This window comes from Fopius arisanus, unplaced genomic scaffold, assembly GCF_000806365.1.
Source record: "Fopius arisanus strain USDA-PBARC FA_bdor unplaced genomic scaffold, ASM80636v1 scaffold00023, whole genome shotgun sequence".
Classification (NCBI taxonomy): Eukaryota; Metazoa; Arthropoda; class Insecta; order Hymenoptera; family Braconidae; genus Fopius; species Fopius arisanus.
The window spans coordinates 125,392-149,157 of NW_011887762.1; the positions used below are offsets into that span (position 1 = coordinate 125,392).

The following is a 23,766-nucleotide window of genomic DNA, read 5'->3' on the forward strand; positions in this document are numbered from 1 at the left end:
CAGTAACAGGACAAAATCATTTGGACTAAAAACAAAAAGAGAAAATTAATTCGTACAAAATGTTGAATTTATCCCCAAAACATTTATTGAGCGCGTAAATCTAATTACACTCATAATTAAAAAGAATGTGTGATGACAATTTTTAGGCCTCAAAATTTAAGAACCGAGTATTTCGTTTTTTTTTTGTTCTCCCACCCCCCTCTCCTCGCTTATACCGTCTTGAAACCATGTTACGCAATTTTTTTTTATTTTCCGTTGACCGTTTTTTTTTTAAAACCACGAATAACCCTTGGAAGCATGTACTCTCATGAGTATCCAAAAGTAAAACTTGTTGGTAACTTGAGGACATTGAATTCGTCACCAAATGACCCATCTACGTCCTGTCAGAGTCACCACCAGTAGACCACAATAGGGTCTGATCAGTTGCTGGCTCTTTCCACTGACAAGGATGAAAGTTGAGATATCGAGGTGAATTCGTCTCTACCCTACAACTACCACGAGTTTTAGAGAAACGGGAGAAGCAAGTTCGATGGATACAAGACGTAAGTTTGATATCAAGTTTCTCTTCTATCTCCCAGTACCTCCGAAACACGTGACCGATCCTCTTGCAAAATGGCACAAGACGCCAGTGCAAGATATATTTTTAAAAATAAGGGATACCAGTACCTTCATTTTTCCAGTTAATCCTGCTGGCCCAGTATCTGGCATCTTCATAGATTCTTAATAAATCTATTGATAACTGGTGAACTAGAACAAGTGCATTTTTTTCAAGACCAGTTTTTAGGCAATATCTCGAAATTGAAGGGAGATAACGATATTTTCATAGATACCTTTTTTGTAGCTCTCATCTTTTTCTATGGAAAATGTTCATGTGGAAAATTTGTAAGTCTTTTCAAGCTCGAGATACTGGCGAAAAAATGGTATCTAATAAAATACACTTATCTTAGTTTCCCATTTATTGGAAATTGGATAGTTAAATTAATTAAAATCGCCGCGCGTAATATTTCCAAAAAATGTTCTCCGTGTTTTTGTTGCCGCAAAAGTAGTTCCAATATCAGAAGCAGTTACAAGTGCTTCCAACAAATCCTTCCAGAAAACCCAACAGCTATTTGCAGAACAGAGTAATGACACCTGGAGTGACATAACTCATGCCGGATAACGTTCCATAATGCGGAATACATCAATAGTTCTGTACTTTCTCCACCATTATCGCATACTTCAAACTTCTTCACACTCTCATTCATGATAATCTAAAACGATCTATCCCTCATTTAATCATCCCATCCTAATAGCTCTCTAAATATTTCATTATTAAACTGCTGAAAATTTCTTGAAATTTCAATGGCAGTGGTATCTGAATTTTTAATTACATGAATTTAGCAGCGAGTGATATCGATTATGAATCGATTAAAAAGAAAAATGACTCGAATATTCATGAACTTAAGTGATTCTCCAATGAAGACATCAGCAGAGCCTCCATATTCCTTTGTTCTTTCAAAAAATTAGATTCCTTCTGTTGAAATTTTACCTGTAACTTCCAAACAATGTTATTCTTCATTTATACTTCCACTTGAATGTCCAATGACGAGACTCTTGCACCAAATAAATATATACTAAATAAAACAAAAAAAAATACCAATAATAATTACACGACCGTCGCTATCACAGTGTAAAAAAATTGAAATATTCAGCGTGACGAATCACGACGTTTAACGTTGGTAAAAAAAAGGGGGTAAATTTATTGGTCAATTTGCATAAAAGAAGTTTCAATATTCCACCGGGTGTTTTCCCAGGAGAGTTGAAGAGGGGCTCGAAATCTAAGGCGCTAGCTCGTATGCGGCGGCATGGTCTCTCGTCTATTCCCCATAACATAATTCCCCAGTCGTATATTGGGGGGTAGTTTTGCTGGAGTGACGTAGAGGGGTAAAGGGGGTGATAGTATCCAGGGTCCTCCATAATGCAGGGATGGTGGTCGGACCGCATAAAAAATCCAGCTTATGGTACCCGAGGCACGTGAAACGTTGCGCGCTCGGACCAAGACTCATCCCTACCCCTCACCTTCCCTCAGCACTCCCACAGGCTAGCACGAGCCAAATGAATACTCAGGGTGGAATTCGGCCACGAACTGCGTTATTAAAGCGTACGAGCCCATGAAAAGCCTTCATTTCACCCTGGAAGCGCATTCACACATTCTAAACATCCGAATAAACTGCAAACAGTCGAAAAAAGCAAGAAAAATAATAACTTCATTGAGAATGAACTTAGTTGTGATTCTTCAGAGTTATCATGTTTTCTCCAACCATTTTCATTCACATCTAAACATCTCCTCATCAAGTTAACTATTATACAATTGACAGTAATTAGTTTTATTGTTTTACACTCATATATAACCGAAATTAGCGCTTTTTCATTTTTCTGGACAACTTACTACGGGATTGACATGGAAAATATAATGTTTTGCGTTTTGTTATTATTTAATGACTCGCGACGTTTCAAGCTGGTGTGAAAATTTTTCTACCTTTTTTCTGAACTTTTAAAACGAATCACTAAACTGTAGAGAAAGTGCATGAACATGATCGCATCACTTCAAAGCTTCGTGAGACAACACTATATTTTTCTACATCAATCCTATCGATAATTTGTCAGAAAAATTTAACAACGTGAATTGTCAGTCTTGGTAAACCCTGAGTAGATGCAAAACCCCAGGTGCTGAGGTTTATCGTACGCTGTACCATACATTTAATTGAATATTATCAAATTTACTAGAATTATTAAACACCGTTTAAATATACTTCTAATTCTTCTCCCCACCCCTACACAATCATCACGCTGGATGTCAGCCAATGAATGCAAATAGAGAAAATGTATCCAAAGCATAAAGAAGAGTGAAAAGGAATGAAGGTAAAATGGGCAAAAATGTTTGCTCGGTTGGGTGAGAAACGCTTGCAAATTTATGTACCCCAAGAATGCCCGCGGAACTGTAAAATGCAATTTTGCTAATCTAGAATCCGTATCCCACCGAGTGTGTCGCAGTCACAAATTCTCGGTTTAATGGATCGGAAGTATCGGACAAACGAACTTGCCATTTTCCTCATACTTTTTCTTATTTCAACTCCCCACCCACCGCCACCTCCTTCACGGTTCGCATTTATTTTTCCCTTTTCTCTTACAGCATCGTTATCGTTTATCAATGCTACCACTACATTTATCTGGCCAAGTAAAAGGGGTTAGTCGATAGTGAATTCTCATACTACATAAAGATCCTTTTCAATTATCAATTTTTTCAGAGCATCTAGGATGGGAGGCGGGGCGGGAGGGGAAGGAATAATTAAATATTGAATAGAATGTGACGTTCGATGTGAAACGATCGTTCATTCGATGGGGAGGAGCCGTTATAGTTTGGGTACTTGCAAGTACGATCGTTAGGTTCGTATTACTTCGAGGGGAGATACGTGCTGCATCAATTTATTATCACTGACATTGCACACCGAGAGCTGTGGTAATTGTAACTCGGCGTTGCGACGCAAGAAACTATGCAAAAGCCAATTCAAGTCTCATCCTATACCGTGGATATTTTTTCATCCAACTCATTCCCCTATCGTGTTTCGTGAAAAACACTATTTTAATGAGAATTCGAGTTTTTGAAGCGCCATTCAAGCGGTGAAAAAGCATTTTTACATACGTTAATCACAGCATTGTATCATTTTAACATTCTCGTTATTACATTTAACGAGAATACAACCCGGGAATCGGCAACAATTATTCGCACATCCGAATTACGTTGCTCTTCCAATTAGGCAATTAGCTTAATTCCAGGGGACAGTGGCCTTTTTTCTTCCTCTCTATCATTTTTTTTATCCCCCTATTTTATCCATTTTTCTTTTTTCAATCCCTTCGCCTCATACCCCTTGCACTTCGCATTCGCACATTCCGCATGAATGTACTTTGCACGTTAATTGGCGTCAATTAATTACGATTCTGGAATGAAAAGAAGTGTGGAGTTTCTCCATGCAGCAGACGGCTATCAATATAATTCATTTAAATTCTGTGGAAGAGTTGTGGATAATTTTCATTCTATTTCATCTCTATCGCCGTTTTCTTTTTTCTCCTCAAAACATTTTTTTTTTTCCACAATTTTTATTACAACTACGAGAATACATGTGCTATATATCCGCCATTAAAAAGTTTTCATCGTGCAAAATCGTATATTGTCTCTCATATTTCGTATTTTACGTCATTACTCATTTCAGATAAAAGTTACGGACGAGCCAGTGCCACCCCCTTCTATCCACCACTGGTGTTTTCCGCAGAACAAAATTTTCCAGCGAATATGTATGGAGTTGCGTGTGTATCAAAATGGGTATGAGAGGCTGAAGTGGAATAGATGTAGGAGAACAAGGGAGTCTGTTTCCTGCTGTAATGGTTGACTGGTGTCGAGAACGAATTTCAACTGGATCCAGGGGGAAGAGGATGTCACTATGTACGAGAGGTTTTGGATCGTGAAACGGAACTCCAATGGCTGTACAACTGCAATCTGAAAACTATGTACAACGGAAATGGTTGGGTTATCCTACGGCTTGCGAGTTGGCAGCTTGAGGGATGCATTCCGTATTATCACTAAAACGAATTTAACTATTAATTTTTAACTTCCCCATTTGGGTAATGGATCCGGAAAGCGAACATTCAATTTCCGGGCTTTTTTTCATTTTTATAGACGCTGCGAATCTTTTTCTACTAATTTCGGAAGCATGATTGGATCTATATGTATGGAGAGGAAAATACTAGAAAAAGGACGGGAGAAGTTGCGTGAAAATTAGTGTTTGAAAAGTAAATTTGGGGTGAACGGAAAAATCGGAAAAAGTACTACTACGCGGCTAATAGGAAAATTTATGAATCAGTTCTGTAAAATTTATTGGGGCATTTCTCCTTTTGGACAAGTGAGATTTAAACTCATGACATCTGGCATGTCAGGCAAGGATCTTACCCCTACGTCAGAGGTTTGTTATTCTTATTGTCTCGATAAATCAACACGGCCTGCCGAGATTACGTATTAGAACCGTAAAAAGTACTGTTCTAATTATGGAAAATTTACGTGAAATTGTAGTCTAAAATGAAGTAGTAGAAATAAAGTAGACTTTATATTCTTTGACATGCCATTTACTTAAAACTCCATAAGCTTTACGAGTTGGGAAGAAAAACGTGACAGTACCGTAAATTGTTCGGAGCAAATAATAAAGTTTAATGGCCGTCGCTTACTGTTTGCCACGATTTTAGATCAAAATGACTGAAATCATTTTTCAGCCCACGTTTATGTGACGTCGCGTACTTTTTCCTGTATTTTTTTCTCCGTGCATACGATCAAAATTCCGCTGAGAGATTACATTTCCATGATTGAGGGTATTCAATTTTTGTTTTGCAATTGGGGTATCTTGTTATTAACAAAAATACATATAAATAAGTGAAGCATTGATTCTGTGGAGGTGAGCTTTTGAAATTGATTTAAATTCGATTTGAGAAAAATCTATAAATGCGTCTGCCATATTTTCATGAAATAAACCTCTTAAAACTATAATTTGAAAAAAAAATTGAAATCTGGATTCGAATTTTGAAAATTGAAATTCGAAAAATGAAAATGTGAAATTACTAAAATGATTCATAAGAAACTTCAACTTTCTGGAATTCAGATTTCACATTTCTAATCAAACAAATCCGAAGCATTTCAAAAACTGTTGCAAAGATTGAAGAACAAACGACAATGTCTGATAATTAACATTTAGAATCATTCCGGATTACTTAACCTACGGAAATTGAGAAGATGGAACCTCCAGAAAATAATAAAAAGCGTTTCGACAAAGTCGTCTATTCCATAATATTTAAATTGTTCAACATAATTGGAATGTCTACACCTAGACATAGACCACCTGGAGGAGTATTAATATCAAGTAAGAATCTGTCAAGAGTATCAATCTTTGGATAAAATATACTTTTTCCTCAGTGTGTGAGGATGGAGGGAACGAGGAAAATTCAGTGGGCTGGATGCATGGAGTTGACAGGTGCAAGGAGGAGGTTCTGTCTGCAGAATGTCAGAATGACGGATGACACTGGGGACATTGGAGGAATGTCTAGAAGACCTTGACAGCCGAAGCTCGGGGCAGGGTATATTACGATTAGTACGACGGGGATTCCTCGTGTATCGATCATTCTTCCACCTCGGACCAATTTCGTAATTCATTGTCTTCCAAGTTGTTGACAAGTATCAATAGTTCCTTCGAACCATTAGTTTATTTGTTTTCAATCCTGACAATTCTGCCACCGAGACATTAAACCTGTTGAACAGTTTTTTACTTTAAATAATTATTCAACTAAAAACATTAACGGTTCTTCTACACTTAACATTATTAACATTTCATCAAAATCAATTAGTTTCGATTTTCAATTATCAATATTTTTTATAGTTGGGCAATTCTACATGAACCAAGTGGTACCTTCCACGCAAGTATCTCTAAGAAATGATGAGAAACAAAAAAACCAGATGATTATCGAACTAAAATTAATATATTAATAAAAAATGCACTTCCATTTTCTGATGATATCTTCAATTCTGATGACATGTGTCAAGAAAGTGAGCAGAACCATTCGCCCCTTCAACAGAATGAGAATATCCAGAACGTGATAATGGAAGGCGTCAAAAGCACATGTCTAGTCGGAAAATATAGTCTCAAGTCAGCGGAACTCTTTTCTGAAATAGCCAAAAACAGAAATACATGAAAGAACAAGAAACCCTTTGTTCCGAGCTCCTGCAGCACGTGTGACAGAATGCAGTCTGAAACATACCACGGAAATATTCCACGAGCTCACAGTAATAGGAAGTTGAATTTTCTGAAGTATCAAATTTCAGTTCTTAAAGAAACGATGATTTTTCTCTTTATAAAAGAATTCAGAACTCAGAATTAAAATAATTCGCTTCATTCAGGAGCAGTTATTTGTGATTTCATCTGAGAATCAAGGCAGAAAGAATGCCATTGTCATGGAAATGTCGAAAATCTAATAAAAACGTCCAGTTAATCAGTGCTGCATTCTTGAAAGTGATTAAAGTAAAACCGCACATTCGAAAATTCCAGGAGGAACTTTGTTGAATTTTATCCGGCCACTCGAAAAGCCTTTCGTGGCTTTTCTCTCTACCGCTTTCAAGCGTCTGATATAGGTATCCGTGAAATTGCTGGCCCTCTCTTGAAAATTCCACCAGTACACTTTCAATTACCTCCAGACTCGAGAGTGAGGTTACTCACCAGTACACTGCATTTGTCGGCCAACGGGGTAAGTTATTTTTTAAGGGATAAAGCACATGCTGGATATCCGAGCACAACCGAAGAGTATATCATCAGACGACTCGAGCATTCCCGGGGGATTATTCATTAGCGAAATCACTGGATCATTATGAATTGAAATCATATGAAATCAGCAACACGAAGAAATAAATACTTCAATCAAGATATTTCATACTGGATTCAAATAAATGTGTTATATTTATACTTAGATATTAATGAATTGAAGGAACCTAGCGTATTTTTTATATAAACCTTTTTTATTGGAAAGGATTAGAGCTACAAAAAAGGTATTTATGAAAAAGTTGTTATTTTCCTTCAATTTCGAAATATTGGCTGAACATTGGGCTCGAAAAAAATGCACTCATCCTAGTTTCCTATTTCGCCACAGAATCATAATTAAGTATATTAATAAATTTATGTCAAGTATAACGTATATGCTTAAATCAAGTATACAATATACTGGATTCAAGTTTTTTATTTCCATGGATCATCGTGTTATGATATTTGAGAACGATTAATTCTTCGACATTTCCAGTTAAAATTGAGGTGCGCACAGATCAGCAATTATAATGCTGAGACAGTTTTTTGATTTACGTTGTAATGCAATTACTAATTTTGAAGGCACCTCCCAAAAAGACCGCCACCACAATAAAGACCACTGAGACACGCGGTGTAGAGTCCTGGCATGCCGCCCTGCAAATACTCGTACTCATACCTCGGAACGAGGGAACGCCTCTGGTAACGACACACGAGTACCACAAGCATGTCACGAAAATTGAGAAAATTCCAGGGGCATGTCGAGAAAAATTATTGACGAAAATTAGAAATTAATTGCATCACGTCATTCATGATTACTAGCTGTAAGTTGATTCCGCCGTGGTCGAGAGCACTTACCGCCACGAAATGTAATTTTTTCGTTCATCACGACTCAGAAAGAAAATTACTTTTAGTAGATTTAATAATTCTAGAAATATATTGACCTGATTTATAATTGATTACAAAAATGGCACGCCAGAACGACATTTTAATGATTTATTTCTCAAAAAATAAATGACTCAAGTCACCAACTGTTAATCTCACATATATACGTCACATAGACGGTAATAAAACCGTCAGAGACGAGAAAAATTGAATCAAAAAGAATTTGAATAAGAAACATTGAAAATGTTAAAAACTCAAGCAATAATTCCCCAAAATTTCCAATCCACCAAAAATTCAAGACTTCATTGAAAAATCAATGATTCATCAACACGAAGAATAATTCTTATTCGAATATCCACTAAAAATGATAAATTTATTGAAGATTTTCAATTGAAAATGAAAGAGTCAATTTGGTGAATCATTGATCGGGGGAATACTTCACCATTTTGTCAGCGTGTAGTATAGTCCCCTAATAATAATGAGGTAACCCCTTAATTGAGAAGGAACCTAAGCTTGGAACCACGGAATAGAGGGAAGAGAGTCCCGTTGGAGAAGATGTTAAATCTTGCACCGCAGAAGCTCAACGAAGAACTATCGAACTTCCGGCTTCCAACGTCGGATAATATTACGCTGTTGGAGAATTAGGTGTACTTTGTTCTACACGCGGAATTCCCCCCAAGTTTCCCATCTCCCTGTGATTTAAGAAAATACCTCAACGATGGTGGGCAGAGGCCAAGGGATGGAAGCATTAACATTGGCTGGGAAACATGGGATAAGAAGAATAGTTGCCAGTACCAATTGGAATCAATTTGCGAATACGATTGGCATAAATTACCAAGTTACATCAATGTCTCATGGGTAAGGAGAGGAAGAACGTGAGGAGAGTGAAGGAAAAAGTCAAATGAAACGAATTTGAAATGACAAAGAGCAGAATCCTTCAGCACCTTGGCTCCTGTTCTTGCTCCGTGGTTTTCTTTGAATTGCAAGCAGTCTGTTAAATCGGAATGATCTCTACAGACCCAAACTCTCTGGCCCCCTCATCCTCTTCTGCACATTGCTCAAATCCATTTTACCGATTTGACTTGCAAAAGCCGGATTACTGGCCAGACGCAAGACGACACTCTCACTCTCAAACTCAAACCAACTCTTACCACTATATTCCACCCACTTTGTCTATCCTCTTGCTGGGGTTGTTTCACTGGCTAGAGATAGAAATTGAGGCCGTTGGAGGGGTGGGCACTTTATGTTTACGTTGAGTTATAAGCCTAGTGCACACCCAAGTGACCGAGATAGACGCCATTCCATATACCCGAGGTGGAAGTTCATTCTAGTCAAGCACAACAAGTCTTCCAATCTGAAATTTTTCTTTTTCAAAAATATATTGCAGAATATCTTGATCATTTTACATTATTATTATAGCATTTTTTAATTTTTTTTATGGGATTAGGAAATTTATTCTCGTTCACGGAGAAAAAATTACTCGAATCGGGAATATAGATTCTCAATTTTCGGAGCGGAAACTATACGTGGTCATATATATATCTATAAGGAGAATTATTTCCAGAATCTCCCCAGAACCTTCGATAGTTTTTGTTTAAATTTTTATCGAATAATTATGATACCGCAATATAAATTCCCTTCCATAATCGATAAACGAACTAAAATTTTATAATATTTATTCAATATTTCTCTCCGTGCAATGGAAAATAAATATTCTCAATTCGATAATTCCCACGCTCAAATGAAGAATACACATTCATTCATATTAAACGGGCAGTAAATTCCTGAATCAAAAGTACAACTCGTGAAATCGGGTTGATTGACAATTTGATTTTCAATTGCGAAATAAAATGAATCCGGTTGAATTATTTTCTTATAGATCACTGAGATACACCAACAGATATTCTAAAATATCTTCATTAATCTTTTATGAGTTAATGTTTCGTTCGATATGAGATTACACGGAGATTATTCGTGGGGGATGAAGCACAATCCCTCGAACCAGTCAAGAGCACACACCGTGCACGTTATAATTTACCATTAAACGGTTTACGATGATAAAACGCCAGCGGGTGTACAGCCTCTCAGGGGCTTCTCGTTGTATGGATACAAAAGTTGGTAGGGGAATAATGCACACAAGGAGCACTGTAAAATGGAAATAAACTCCCTACATCGAACGTTTTAGCGCTGAAAACGTCTATTGACAAGTTTTTTTTTCTGGCGTTATTTTTCTATTTGGAGAATGGCGAATCAATTGCCATGCGTGTGTGTGGAGATCGTTGGTGGTACTCTCGGGAATATGCGAATAGCTCTGCTTGTGATTCTACCTATTTTTATCATACGTTTGTAGACGTAGAGCAGGAGCTTGGGAATCGATCTTGAAATAGCGAGAAGAAGCAATATTCCAAACCGTCTTTGGTTTGAGGGCATAAAATAAATCTGGCCAATCCTCAAAATGATATCTCTTGATGCTTTACCAACGTCTCTGTGGTATATTTCACTTCTGTGAATTATTATTTCATCCTTCCAACCCGCGATTTATACTTTCAGTTTGGAGAAGACTTTCTTTTACTTTTTAAGGATTTTCAATGTTTTCACTTGCATCGGGGGAGTTATGGTTGTGAGTACTTTGAAAAAAATTGAATTTTTCTTTCATGCCGATTTTTTTTTTCAACAGGAACGTACGTTTATTTTTTTTTCCATTTTTTTTTCTCTTGTTTTATTTCGCACTGAGCAGAAATACAAGCTATTCATGAGAAGATGAGGTTACCAACAGCCGCACAAGCCTCTGCCTCTGTTCTTCAGCACTCATATTCACACGCATACAGCACACAAACGTTCAAACATATTTTTGAGTTTTCAAGTTTTTTTCACCCCTTATCAAGCATTGCGATTCAGTTGTGCACCCTTTCAACTCGCCAGCCCCTTTTGTTCGAATTCAAGATCAAAGATAAATTGATGATAATACATTTACATATAATTACATCTCTTCATTTCTGTGCATTATTCGTACTTTAATAATATACATATAGAGGATATACACATACATTACATCTTAGAAAATAAATATATATATGCTTAATTAGTTTTCATTTGTATAATTATACTCCAATTCTCTCGTTACAATTCAATTCTCGTATTTCTTTTTTTCGTTTTTTGTTCTTAAAAAATAATGATATTTTAGAATATACATTAATGTGTCTAGACTGTCTTTATTTCTTTTTTTTTCGGGCATGTGGCGTTTGTTAAGTATCTGTGGAAATTCTGAATTAAAAGGCGAACGAGCGCTGAATCAGGAGATCTTTTACATTCCGTTGGTCGCGCTTTACATTTTGGGGCGAAATCCATGTAATTTAACAAAAAAATTACCACATTTCAATTTGAATATATGAGGATGAACATTTCTTCCAAATTTAATCATTCTTTTTCCTGTATAAATGCCAATTTTTGGTATTTTTTTGAGAGCGTTAACTCTACATCAATTACACGGAAAGATAAAGTAGAAAAAAAAATAAAAATAGAAATCATGATAAAAATGACGGAACGTCCAGTCGAAATGATGAAGTTATTGCGTACTTTTTACGAAGTGTTACTACTTTTTTTTTAGATGTTTCGTTATTTTTATCACAAATTTTTTCTAGAAAGTGCGTGATAGAATTTTTCTTTGTATATAGAATCACATGAGACGTGAGGACTTACAATCTCCTGAGGAAATAAAAACAGAATATATTTCTTGATTCAAATTTTTCTCTAGACTTTAAAAAAATATATCCTCAACAACGAAGGGTTTTTTTTATGAATGCAGGAAACGTTTTCTAAAACCAAGAGAAAAAAAAGTATAAGAACTCGACCAACGGACTGCCAAAGGAAAATAAAGTGAGCGATATTTTTTTTCTAGTTTTCAACAAACTGTTCTTTCTCTTTTTGGGCGGACGCTCATGTACAAAGAGTCATTTCCGTACCGCACTCGTCGATAAGAGTGAAAAGCGAAATTAGTGAGAAGGGAAAACACTGGATCGAAAGGGTGGGAGCAATTATTTTTCCACTCAGAGTTGAGGGAATTTAATCTTTGATTTTTATTTCTCGTTACTCTCTTCATTTTTATCTCTATAGTAATCAACACACTCACACGATGAAAATTTGGCTCGCCGTAGCATTGGATTAAGCGTAGATATATACATCAATTTATTTACCGTTCAAATAATACATAATAAAAATGATTTCAATAATGTACATGAAAAATATTCTCTACTAAATAACCGATGTCAATATGGAAAGAGATTACAATAATCACTTTTTCAATTTATTTTATAGACATAAATTTGATTTTCACCTTTTCATCACATTGTTTTATTCAGTATTTTTGTATATATATATATTTATATATATATGATCCATACCGAACATGAAGCACTCATACAAATTATTTAAATATTTGTCACTCATCACTTTATTTATTTAAATCTTCACTTTATTACTTGTACTTGTATCTTTGTTCAATGACTAAAGGAAAATGATTTATTGTTTGAAGCAGTTAACGGTTGGTGGAAAAAATTGAACAAAAAGTGATCATTAAACGGGGGATAAAAAGGAGAAGGAGTTGATACACTGTATCGACTTTTGGTCACCAGTGGCCGAGACTAAAATACCTACGTCCAGTGATTGATAGTACACATTTTAGATTTTTTTTTTAACCCCTCCTTCATAGACATCCTGGGTAGTTTTTCACAGTCTTCAGAGCCCAGTGACCGATGAACCGAGGAATACTAGGGGAGTGCCTCCCTCATTTCTCGACAAAGAACACTTGAGAAAACAAGTGATATCGATTTTTCAAAGAATCCCCCGATCTTTCCTCATGGTCGATCGTCAATGCTCAACAGTCAAGGGATTAAACAAGACTATAATTTATCGAGTTCAAATAATAAATCAAAAGCCTCGAATATGCTACGGCAAGCACACGTTGATAAACAAAACTGATATAATTTATTTTCCTCCTTGAATTCCTTCTTCTCGGACCGATCAATTCTCCAATTCTTCATTGAACACCAGTCACTCCAAAATTATGTATTCACGCTAATCATTTACACCTGATGATGAAATACTCCTGTCCGGTTGACAATGAGAAAGAAAGATACTTCAAATAGAGGAAAACATTTAATGATAAAAAGTTCATGGCAAAGCGTGGAGCATTTAATTTTCTCTTCACATGCTTTTTTAATTTGTTAATTAGCACGTAGCTCGTATAAAATCCCTAGAAACACTAGCCTAACATGTATCGTATTAACGAATGACTTTTTTCGGTTTATCTTTGTTTAGTAACTAATGGAGATGTTCAATCATTGCGAGTTCCGTTTGCTGTAGTCATCGGTATTTAGCATTTTTTTTTTTGTATTTGAGCACGAATATCGATTAGGCCTGGATTAATACATGTGTCCATTGTATCGTATTTCGTGCATCTCACAAAATCAATGGAATGCATTTCACGATTTTTATCTTCAATTCCCTCCCTCCACCCTCTTTCTACTGCACCTCTTTCAACTATTGTTCTTATTCGCACAGTGCTAAGATTAAAACGCGCACGTTACTTGTACTCGTTTCGATTTTTCATTCCTGCTTGTTTTTCTCCACCGTTTTATTTCCATTCGAACGTTTGCATTGTGTACCTATCGGTACATAAGCTCAATACACGCTCCCTTTGCATAAAAATTCCGATACCAGCGACGTGGTGATTTACCGACTAATTTGCCCAGGGTATTTTTACCAATTTCCAGACTGTAAAAAAAACACCAATAAACGAGTACACGTCGTAACCCATTTTACCTAGCATTTGATTTTTTTTTCCATTGTTGTTTAATTTAATTTTTTTTTTTTCGTCATTCTGTGAGCTGTGAGAGAATGGACATGTATGAAGCGTCCATTTCATTTTTCTAAATTTACTTTTTACTTAACTCGTTGCACGTTTTTTTTCGCTTGTTATAAGTCTTTAAATGCCAAAGGTCACTTTTAAAAATATATCTCATTGTTCTCTGCCTCTTTTTTTTTGCATTTTTCAGACATTACTCACACGCAGTATACGTACTTTCGTTTTCACCCGCTATCCACGCTCAACCGTTCTCTGAAATAATTACTCTTTTACTCCGACCGGTCAACTTTTAGCTTATCTCTATTTTTTAAATTATTGTTTTGCAATTACCGAGGGCGTTTGGAATTTTCTGGTAAATTAGGGCAATTGAATTATCTTGAATATTTTTTTTTAGGTGAATTACTGGGTAAGGGAGACTGTTTTCGAAACTCGAGCAATCCACGTTTTTTTTATTTTTGAGGAAGAATTGTTTTAAAAAGGGAAGAGGATGAACAAATTGAAATATAAAATTAATGAGAAAAACAGTTGGATTGAATTACTTTGCTTCAATTATTTGGTTCTTCCATCATTTCCTCGTTCTGTTTATTTTTCGTACGCAATAGATTTTATTTTTCCTACCTAGCTAGACCTCTCACATCCAATAAATTCAGTGAAATCACCTGTCACTCACTCCTGCATCCGTCACGAAAACACGAATTTCATGTACACTAGATTAGCCAGAAAAATGGTACCTCCATCCGTCCCTAATTTTACAATAATAAAATGGAATTTTTTTGGACTTGATTTCACACTTGACTTCAATATCGACCTCTCGACTATTCATTCACGGCTAAACCTCTGTTTATACAAGTCTTCTATCTAATCGTCTATCACTTACACAAGTAATGCTCATTTATATTAATTAAATTATTCATTACAATTAGACTTATCCTGTAATACTATGTCCCCTTCTCTACTCAGAGATTAATTTCACATTTTCAGTAGACTGGCATTAATTACATTCTCTTTTTGCCCCTCATTAATTCTCAACTATCTACAGAGAGGGGTGACGAGTCCAGAGGAGCAGAGGGTGAGCGTCGCGACGCCTGTCTTGCTATTCGTAATAAAAGTATCACAGAGAGTGAATGTTCTCTCTATTTTTTGTTCGCGATTTCATCTGACTTGATGTCGTTTGTGGAATCAACACAGTCCAAACCCCTCAACGAAAGAGTGAAACATTTGAAATAAATAGAAAAGGGGAGTGGAAAGAGAGGCGGGAGTTGGTGGCCGGAAGCACGAAGCGACAATTTCCTGGTTTCTTTGTTGGACTCTCCCGTACGGGAGCTTTTGAAGGTCGCGTGGAAAATCACGTTTGCGGAAACTCAAGTGAATAAGACGAAGAGAAATGGAATGAGGTGGGAGTTGCTGGGTGCAGCCAAGGGGATGGAGGAGATTGCAAAGGGTGAGCTCGAGTGAGGGCTAGTTGTGGACAGGAAAGAAAAATAGAAATGAAAAAAAAAAGGAAGAAACTCAGGCGCTGCGGTGAAAAACATTCTTTGAGGAAGCTTGGGAGCTATCTCGATTGGTCGACACAGTCAAAAGTATTTACCGCTGGTTGGAGAAACTACGATAGAGAGTGGAAAAGAGTTGGAGAGGGGTTTGAGTATGTTTCTGCCACTTGTTTTATTTTTTACCTTTATTTTTATACGGCTTTATTTTTTTTATTTTTATTTTTATTTTTTTTTCCCTTTTTCCTTTTTCCTTTTGTTTCGTGCGCTTTCAAACGTTTTCGCCCACTGTAACCGTCACTGGCTTGAACTTGTTTTCTTCGCACCGGCGAGAATAATAGCTCAGTTAAATGCTTGGAAAATGTTAGAGAAATTGGGAGCTTGAGGGAGGGAGATAGAAATAAAGATAAGAAAACTGAGAGAGTGAATTGGTTGGATGGAAGGAGTTTTTAGTTTTCCTGTCTTTTGTTTCTCAATCTCGAAAAAATATGGAATAATCAGGATGAATTTGCCCTCACTGAAATGGGTTGGCCTCACAATAATGGAATCACAGTTGTCAAATTTAGAATAAAATTTTACTTTATTCAATGATAATTTGATTTTTTTTTTCTTCAATCAAACAACAATTCAATTGAATTTACGAAAAAAGATGTATTTTGGTTTTACGACATGTTAATTCTTTTGCTTCGTCGAATGGTGTCACTCAAGAATCGCAATAATTTATATCTCATGTATTTTTTTTAAATAATATTCTGTATAATAGCTCAATAATTTTTGACCAACCTATTGCATATAGATTGCAAATACAAACTGACTAATTCTTTTCGATATACAGACTGGATATATGCATTTCACATACAATTATTTTTGCAAAAATTTTTTTTTTTTACTTTTTTACCATTTTTTATTTACTTTTTCACTTTATTCACATTCTTGGAGGAATAAAAAGTAGATACAAAACATGTCTCGTCGAACGTCCAATATACATATGCGAGGAAATAAAATAGCGTCAATTCCGTAATACACTTGAATATTATTTTTTTAACCATTTAATTTTTGTTCGTTATGGAAAAATACCAACGGCAGAAAAACCTGTGGCAAAACCAGTCTCAATAAATTCCAAGTGAAAACGAGGGCGTGCACGTACGGCTAATATATACATATTTTTCTGATAATTCATAATCCGATGCATATAAAGAAGCCGATACGACCATGATTTGGCGAAAGCGTTTTCCTGTTTTTTTTCATCTCATCTTCAATCCTCATTTTAAAAAAATCACAGCGGAGAACTGTGTTCCATTATTTTCCATACAATCGGTCAATTGTTGTTCATATTTTGAATAAGAAATTGCAAGTTAGCGTCTCGACGACCGGCGTCGCTCCACCGGTGCCCAGGAAAAAAGATTTGTTACTTATAATGTCGAATCGTATTTTTTTCGTCTTGATATTCCATTTACATTTCTCACTTTGAATTCCTCCTTTAATTATTTTTAGATTTTTTTTTTACTTTTTTTTAAATTTTTGTTTTATTTAACTCTAGAAATTTTTAAAGACTATTTAATAATTAAAATCGTGTGAAACGTGGTAACAAATTAATGAAACATTGAAAAATTGCACGATATACAAACTCAGCAGTTGCTCTCTTCATTCACACAGTTTGTTCGTCAGTCACTCCTCTCAGCGTCGAAACTTTTATTCATTTGCTTTTTTTGTATATTTTTTATATATCATTTTTTGTCTTGCAACATCGATTATCAGCAATCGACGCCATCACACGTACTCTTATTATAAACACAAGTCTACGCAGTTGCGCCTGCAGCAATAACATCATACCTCTTTTATCTCATTTACATCATTCATTTAATTATCTTTAATTAATACTCTCTTTCTATCGCAATCATTCTCTTATTCATCTGCGTTTAATTATTCTAAAAAATACGACGTTTACGTTCTACGAGTTTTATCAGTTAATTAATTTGGCCACTGAACATTTAAAATTTTTAGTCCTTTTTGTATTTGTTTTATTTTTTTCAGTTTAGTCGTCCTCGATATTAAACGTTTATATTTATTTTCCATCCCTCAGAGGGACTTGGAAGAATTCAGTTTTATATATATTTATATATTTTCTTCAGAGTTTCAGTGAAATTCTTGATTCGATGATTTTTCCATTTTATCGACATGTCGATTTTTAATTACATTAATTATTTTTTTTTTTTGCATTTGTCTTGCACGTCTATCGATGCGCATTGCTGCGATGAAAATTCAATTTACAAATGAAGAAAAAATGTAAATTAACCATAAAACCTTTGAAACACCTCACGCCATCGACTGGCCCCACTGCTTTATCGTGTACCACTTGAAAAAGTCAATTAACACATCCAAATTACGGAAATTTTTTCATTCCTGTCTTTCTCCTAATTATCCTATCGATCTAATTAATTCGTTTAAATCTCATTTTCCAAAGTTTTCCGACTAAAATACTCCAATTGTCTAAAAATTTTTGCATCTTTCGATGGAGCCATCGAGACAGTACAACTATTTTCTCTATAATTTTTCATTGTAAATTGAGACGAATCTGTCATTTAGCACCGTGGATCCACATCCTCACTAGATTTCAATAAATAAAATCCATGAGTACAGAAGCATTTCCATAAGAACACGAGGTAACTATCACTCGGGCCCATCAAAATGATGCAATATTTTCTCATCATCCAATATCTAACAAAATTTTCCTAATTTTTCATTCGATTCTACTATTATTTGACTAATACTCCATTACTCACGTGATGTTCTCTCGCAATCGAAAAACCTCACCGAATGAACATTCAAAATTTCGATGACGAAGAACGCAAATTTCAACGTAATTTATTGGCAGTGATCAACATTCCTTTGTTCATATCTTTGTTACATTTGTTGAATTATACAATTAATTTAAATATTCACAAATTAATTAGAATTCAGGCTGGAATTAGTAACATATTAACGAGGACGACGACATCACAACGATGACAGAGAAGCAAGGTATCGTCCCTGGAGAAAGGATGCCTTGGCATTTACATTTGTATTATCATTACTTAAATTTTTTTTTCTGTTGCTCAATGCAGTGACTGTTGACATCACAAAATGCTGATTAACACATGGACAAGCTGAGGGATTTGATTAGACGTGTCTCTTCATGTGCAGGGCTAAGTGATCGCTGCGCGAGAAACAGCGGTCGCAGTGCCGGCATTTGAATGGTTTTGCACCTGTGTGTTTGCGATAATGACGTGTCAATTCATCAGAACGTGCAAATCGCCATTCGCAGCCCTCCCAACTGCATTTGTACGGTTTTTCACCTGAAACACCAAGAAAAAACCAATGCCACACGTTAATGAAGAATAATGTCATTTTCGCTGTCATATCCACGTTTATCCCCTTTGGTGGTACATTATTAAGTCATAAATAATCCAAAAATAATCTATCAGGGCATCGCTGAAGGTGACTTGACATTGATGAGGGGGAGGTTCACATCCACGAGACAATACTCCGGTCACCACCTGTGGCGCAATGTTGCCGAGCTTAACGAGCATCAGGGGTTTGTGCCAACCATTCCAAACTACCCCACCTCATACACACACACACACCCACACCCCGGCAATACTTCTCTTTTTTTTTCAATCCTTTTCTTTTAGTTTTTATTTTTACCACTCACCCACCGGTTTTTCTACTCCCAATATTTTTCAAACCCTCAATACTCTAACCCCATTGATTTATTTAACCCACGTAACACCCTCCCTTTTTTTCCTCTGCCACCAAACACGGAGAGTTACGGAAATTTGAAAAAATTTGTCACTGTTTCGTACTCTCACTATTTTCACGCTCATGTGTCACGGCTGAAGGAAGTCATGAATGACAAGACAAGTATACTTCACGTACATAAAATATGTTACCACGATAGTGACGAAATTTATGTTTCACACTTTATTTAACCCCATCTCAAGTGCAACCTGTGTCGTATAAACGAACTGTCCCACGTTTCTTGTCCTTTTCATTCTTGTGTGTTCACCCAGTGGTGGCAAGGGGTGGATGAGATAGAGAACAAGAGGGAACGCTTGTCTGGTGTGACGTCGACAAACCCAGGAAGAACGCGGTGCGGCATAACCAAATTCCACTTCATTCAACCAACCATCTTTTCCCTTCTGTTTTTCCACCACCCATACTCGGGCTTCTCTTATTTTGCTACAGCCCACGAGTTCTCGCAAGTGGAAAATTCCTGGACTCGGGGTCCCTCGGTGCTCGGAGAATTACTAGGGGACGACTCGAGCAAGCTGGGATTTATTTCTTCCAGGCAATATAGAACAATGTACCGAGACCAAATAACCAGCAAACCTCGACTTCTTGAGAATTCTTAACCAATCGATTTGACACTGAGAATTATTGAACATGTGACATGTTTTTCGCTAACAAATTTGTCAAAAAGATGTTGAAAAACAGTCTTGTCGATTAAAGTTAAATCGAAAATCATTGCATCGCTGTAATAGCTGTAATTATAAGCCTTCATTAGAGGCTCATAATTTATTTAATACATTTTTGCAATAAAATAAGAAGAGTCAAGTCGCAGGTCTTTTGTTACATCCCTTTCAAAGGAATCGAATTTCAATGGAATTAATCCCTTATTGACTCGCGGTTCAAATCGACACAATGATATCGGGGACAAAAGATAAAAGCGCAAAGATGTTAAAAATTGATCAAAAACAAAATCCGTGAACGGTTCCGATTAAATTCACAAAATTACAGTGACCATCATATCTTTTCCCTTCTGCAAAATAAACACTGGAATGGGAGGGATGATTTTCCCTGCGGAAAAGAGGAAATGACGCATTTGCACAAGTGATTTTCTTCTGCAGTAGAAAAAACAGGGAGCAAAAGTATTACAAAGGAGTTCTTTGCGGATGAGACGAAAGACGTTATTTGTATTTGTCTTGAATTGAAATTGAACGGAACCAGAATGCCAACAAGAAGGGATCAATACAGGATATTTTTATAAAGACTAAGTGCTAATGAATAATTTACTGCAAACTTCAAGTGCAAAATTTTAATCAACTTGATAACCGGATGTCACGGATCTGCAATAGCTATGGAAGAAACGCATAATAAAAACGACCACTAGTCTTCACTTAATTCTCTTCGGTAAACGCTATGAATTCTATTCAATAATTATATCCCTCAAAATACTCCAAAGAACTGTTACAAGTCGAGATATTATAGACGATATTACTATATTATTTTTATAAATATTAAAAATGAAAAGATTATGATATAAATTATTTATTACGCACAAGTGCTATACTGGCAAAATATTGTTGCCTTCAATTACTTTTGAGGCAATACCTCTAAGTGTAGCCGGTTATTGTAATTTGCTTGAACGAGTTGGGAATTATTTCTGCGTGCGTTGACAAATCGATATATTTTTAAGAAATTATTGGTATATTGAGGGACAGTTATAGTAAAAGGTCGGAGATAATCGACAATTGTTTGAATATAACCTCAGTCTTCAATTAATTGATTTTTATGAGTTTTATGTTTTTATTTAGTCTGCTGGGGCAGGTCATAGAGAACCGACATTTCTTCCTCATGTCATTTTTAACAAACTAAAATTAACGCATTTAATCCACTGTATTTAAATTATTTCTCTGCCCCCCACCATATTCCATTAACAATTATGTACCAAACATGAGAATACATTAGTTTTTTCCTTTGTTCTTGTAATGTTTAAAAATAATGTGCGTTTTTTAAAATATTTTCTTGTTCAAATATTTCGAAGCAATAATTTTTTCAGTTATAATATTTTTTGGGGCGATTTTTTGAGACAATATTTTGAGTTGTATTATTTTGATAGGTAACCTTCTCTTCATGTATATATTTAATGTATTAAATGCAGGTCGTGAATGAATGTATATTCGTGATTAGGTGCGTGACCGATAGTGACACGAAAGCATCTATATTTGCCCCACGAGATTGCGCAGCTATTTTTCCAAAAAGAGACACACGACACTATGGAGTTTAGCCATCACGTATCACGCATTTTATAATCTAATAGTCTAGAGGAAGCCGGCGGCGGGTGCTTACAGACCCCGTAATAAACTCGGATTAAACAAGACTGTCTTTCTTACTTCAAGACCAGAACAAAAAAAAAAAAGTAGTCGAGAGAAGAAATATTCGCGCAGCTTTGTTGTCAGATGAAACTTTAATAAATGTTGGCAGCTTTATTGATGGGGAGGGACTCGTCCCTGTCTTCCGACATTCTCAACATTGAGTAATTATAATTACACGAAATTACGTACTGAAATTCCCATCATTACGTAATACAGTCATTTATTAATATGAGGTAGAATGGAGGAAAGAGTGTCCCAGAAGAATACGTGTCGCATTTCCTTCTTTCATTCACGCGAACAGAATGAAAAATTCTTGGAGGTTGTTATTGTAATAGGAACACGTGTAAAATGAACTGACTGCGGGTGATTTTTTCCAGTTACCCGCCCTTCCTCGTCATCCCTACAGAAACACGTCCACGAGGGTGTATTGCGTCGATATGTCAGTCCGTCGAGGCAACGCGTGCTCGTCGTCTTTGCATTTTATTAAGTTTGCCGTCTACCGTCGGTGCAATACAACTCCACTTTTTCTTCCCACACAGATCCCTTTTTTCCCCCATATATATAAGAGAGACCTTCAACTATATACAGTTTGGAGTGCACGTGTACGTGGAAGGACACCGGAGAATTTATGGTGGAAAGTACAGACGAGGGGAAAGAAAGGACTTTCGACCAATACCCACCAAAAGTCTCTCGGACTCTTATATACGCGCCTGCTGACGCCGCGATACATTCCCAGGCAATAACTTGAGATTTTCATCTCAACGGGGAAAGGGAAAATCATAACTAAACTCTTGTGTCGTGGAAATAAACAAACAATTCGATTATCCCGTTTTCTATTTGCTCGAGTGAAAAACTGGAAAGCCACCGTAATATACCGAAAAAGTACTTAGCATTCTTCCATTGTAGAAACAACAATCAAAGTTATAGTTGGAGTTATAGTCTGGTATGATAAAATATTGTCGGACCGTCTTTAGCAGAATAATTACATTGACTTTATAGATAAGATAATATTGTGCGATTCTATATCATTTTTTAATTTATTATAAAATTAGATAAAAAATATATTCAAGGAATATATGCACGTTTTGTATATTTTTATGATAGTAGAAAAAATTCTCGCGGGTATGGGAGATGCCTCATTAGAAGAAAAATTATATAACTTATTGATATTAGCTTAGAGGAAAATATTCGACATGAAAATTATTTCTAAACAATTTTATGATACAATAACAATCGAATAATAATCATACAAGACAAACTTGTGAATGATTTTATGCATGAATCAAATTTTGTATTTATATTTATATATATTTATTCAAAAAGTTAAAAATTATGATCACAATCTAGGCGAAATAAATCGGTACCAAATTTCCTTTCACAACTTTTTTTCTCAAAGAATAAATTGAGTGAATTCAAGATATTTTTGTTCAAGATTCGAATAAAGTAATTCATAACAGAACTATTTATATTATAATAAATTTATTTATCAACACGCCGTATATTGAATCGAATCACAATTGACGGAGTTTATCATAATTACTTTCTACTCATCGTAACAATAGATTTTTCACCAGTTCCCATGTAGTTAAATCTCCCTCAGTGTAACATTGCGAATTCAATTTAATTTCATGCAGACATTGACTTTATTTGTCACCCGATACGGTGAACAAAAGTAGAATGGAGAATGAAAAACAATGGAGGGACATTATTTAACCGCTCCCCGTAATGCAAGAGCTATTCCGCTTGATGTCCCTGGTGTGTACCTTTGGGGTACACGAGGTACCCACAGGCGCCTGCGGTAAGTTTCGCGGTCGACGGAGGTAACACGAGACGAGTTCAATCGGGCGAAGGCAATCGTTGTCTGCGCGAGTGAGACGATCAGTTTCTACCTCGTTTTCTTTCCGTTTCTGTACGTAGCAGTGAATCACGTTATCCCCGCAAAACGTTTATATCTACCCGCACACAGACACAGTCTTTATCCCCCAAAATTTAAGTTTAATACTACAAAACTGGCATCAAACCCCCCCCCCCCT

At 35.9% G+C, this 23,766-nt stretch overlaps 1 protein-coding gene across 2 annotated transcripts in view; it reads right to left on the reverse strand.

Moving 5' to 3' along the window:
- Positions 1 to 11,468: 11,468 nt before the first annotated feature.
- The window catches only part of LOC105264536 (Krueppel-like factor 7), a 197,613-nt gene continuing 185,315 nt past the window's right edge, over positions 11,469 to 23,766 (reverse strand). For both annotated transcript variants that reach the window (XM_011301469.1, XM_011301470.1), the window contains exon 6: positions 11,469 to 18,934. In XM_011301469.1, coding sequence (XP_011299771.1) covers positions 18,759 to 18,934 — 176 coding nt within the window. In that variant the 3' untranslated portion in view covers positions 11,469 to 18,758. The remainder of the gene's footprint in view (positions 18,935 to 23,766) is intronic.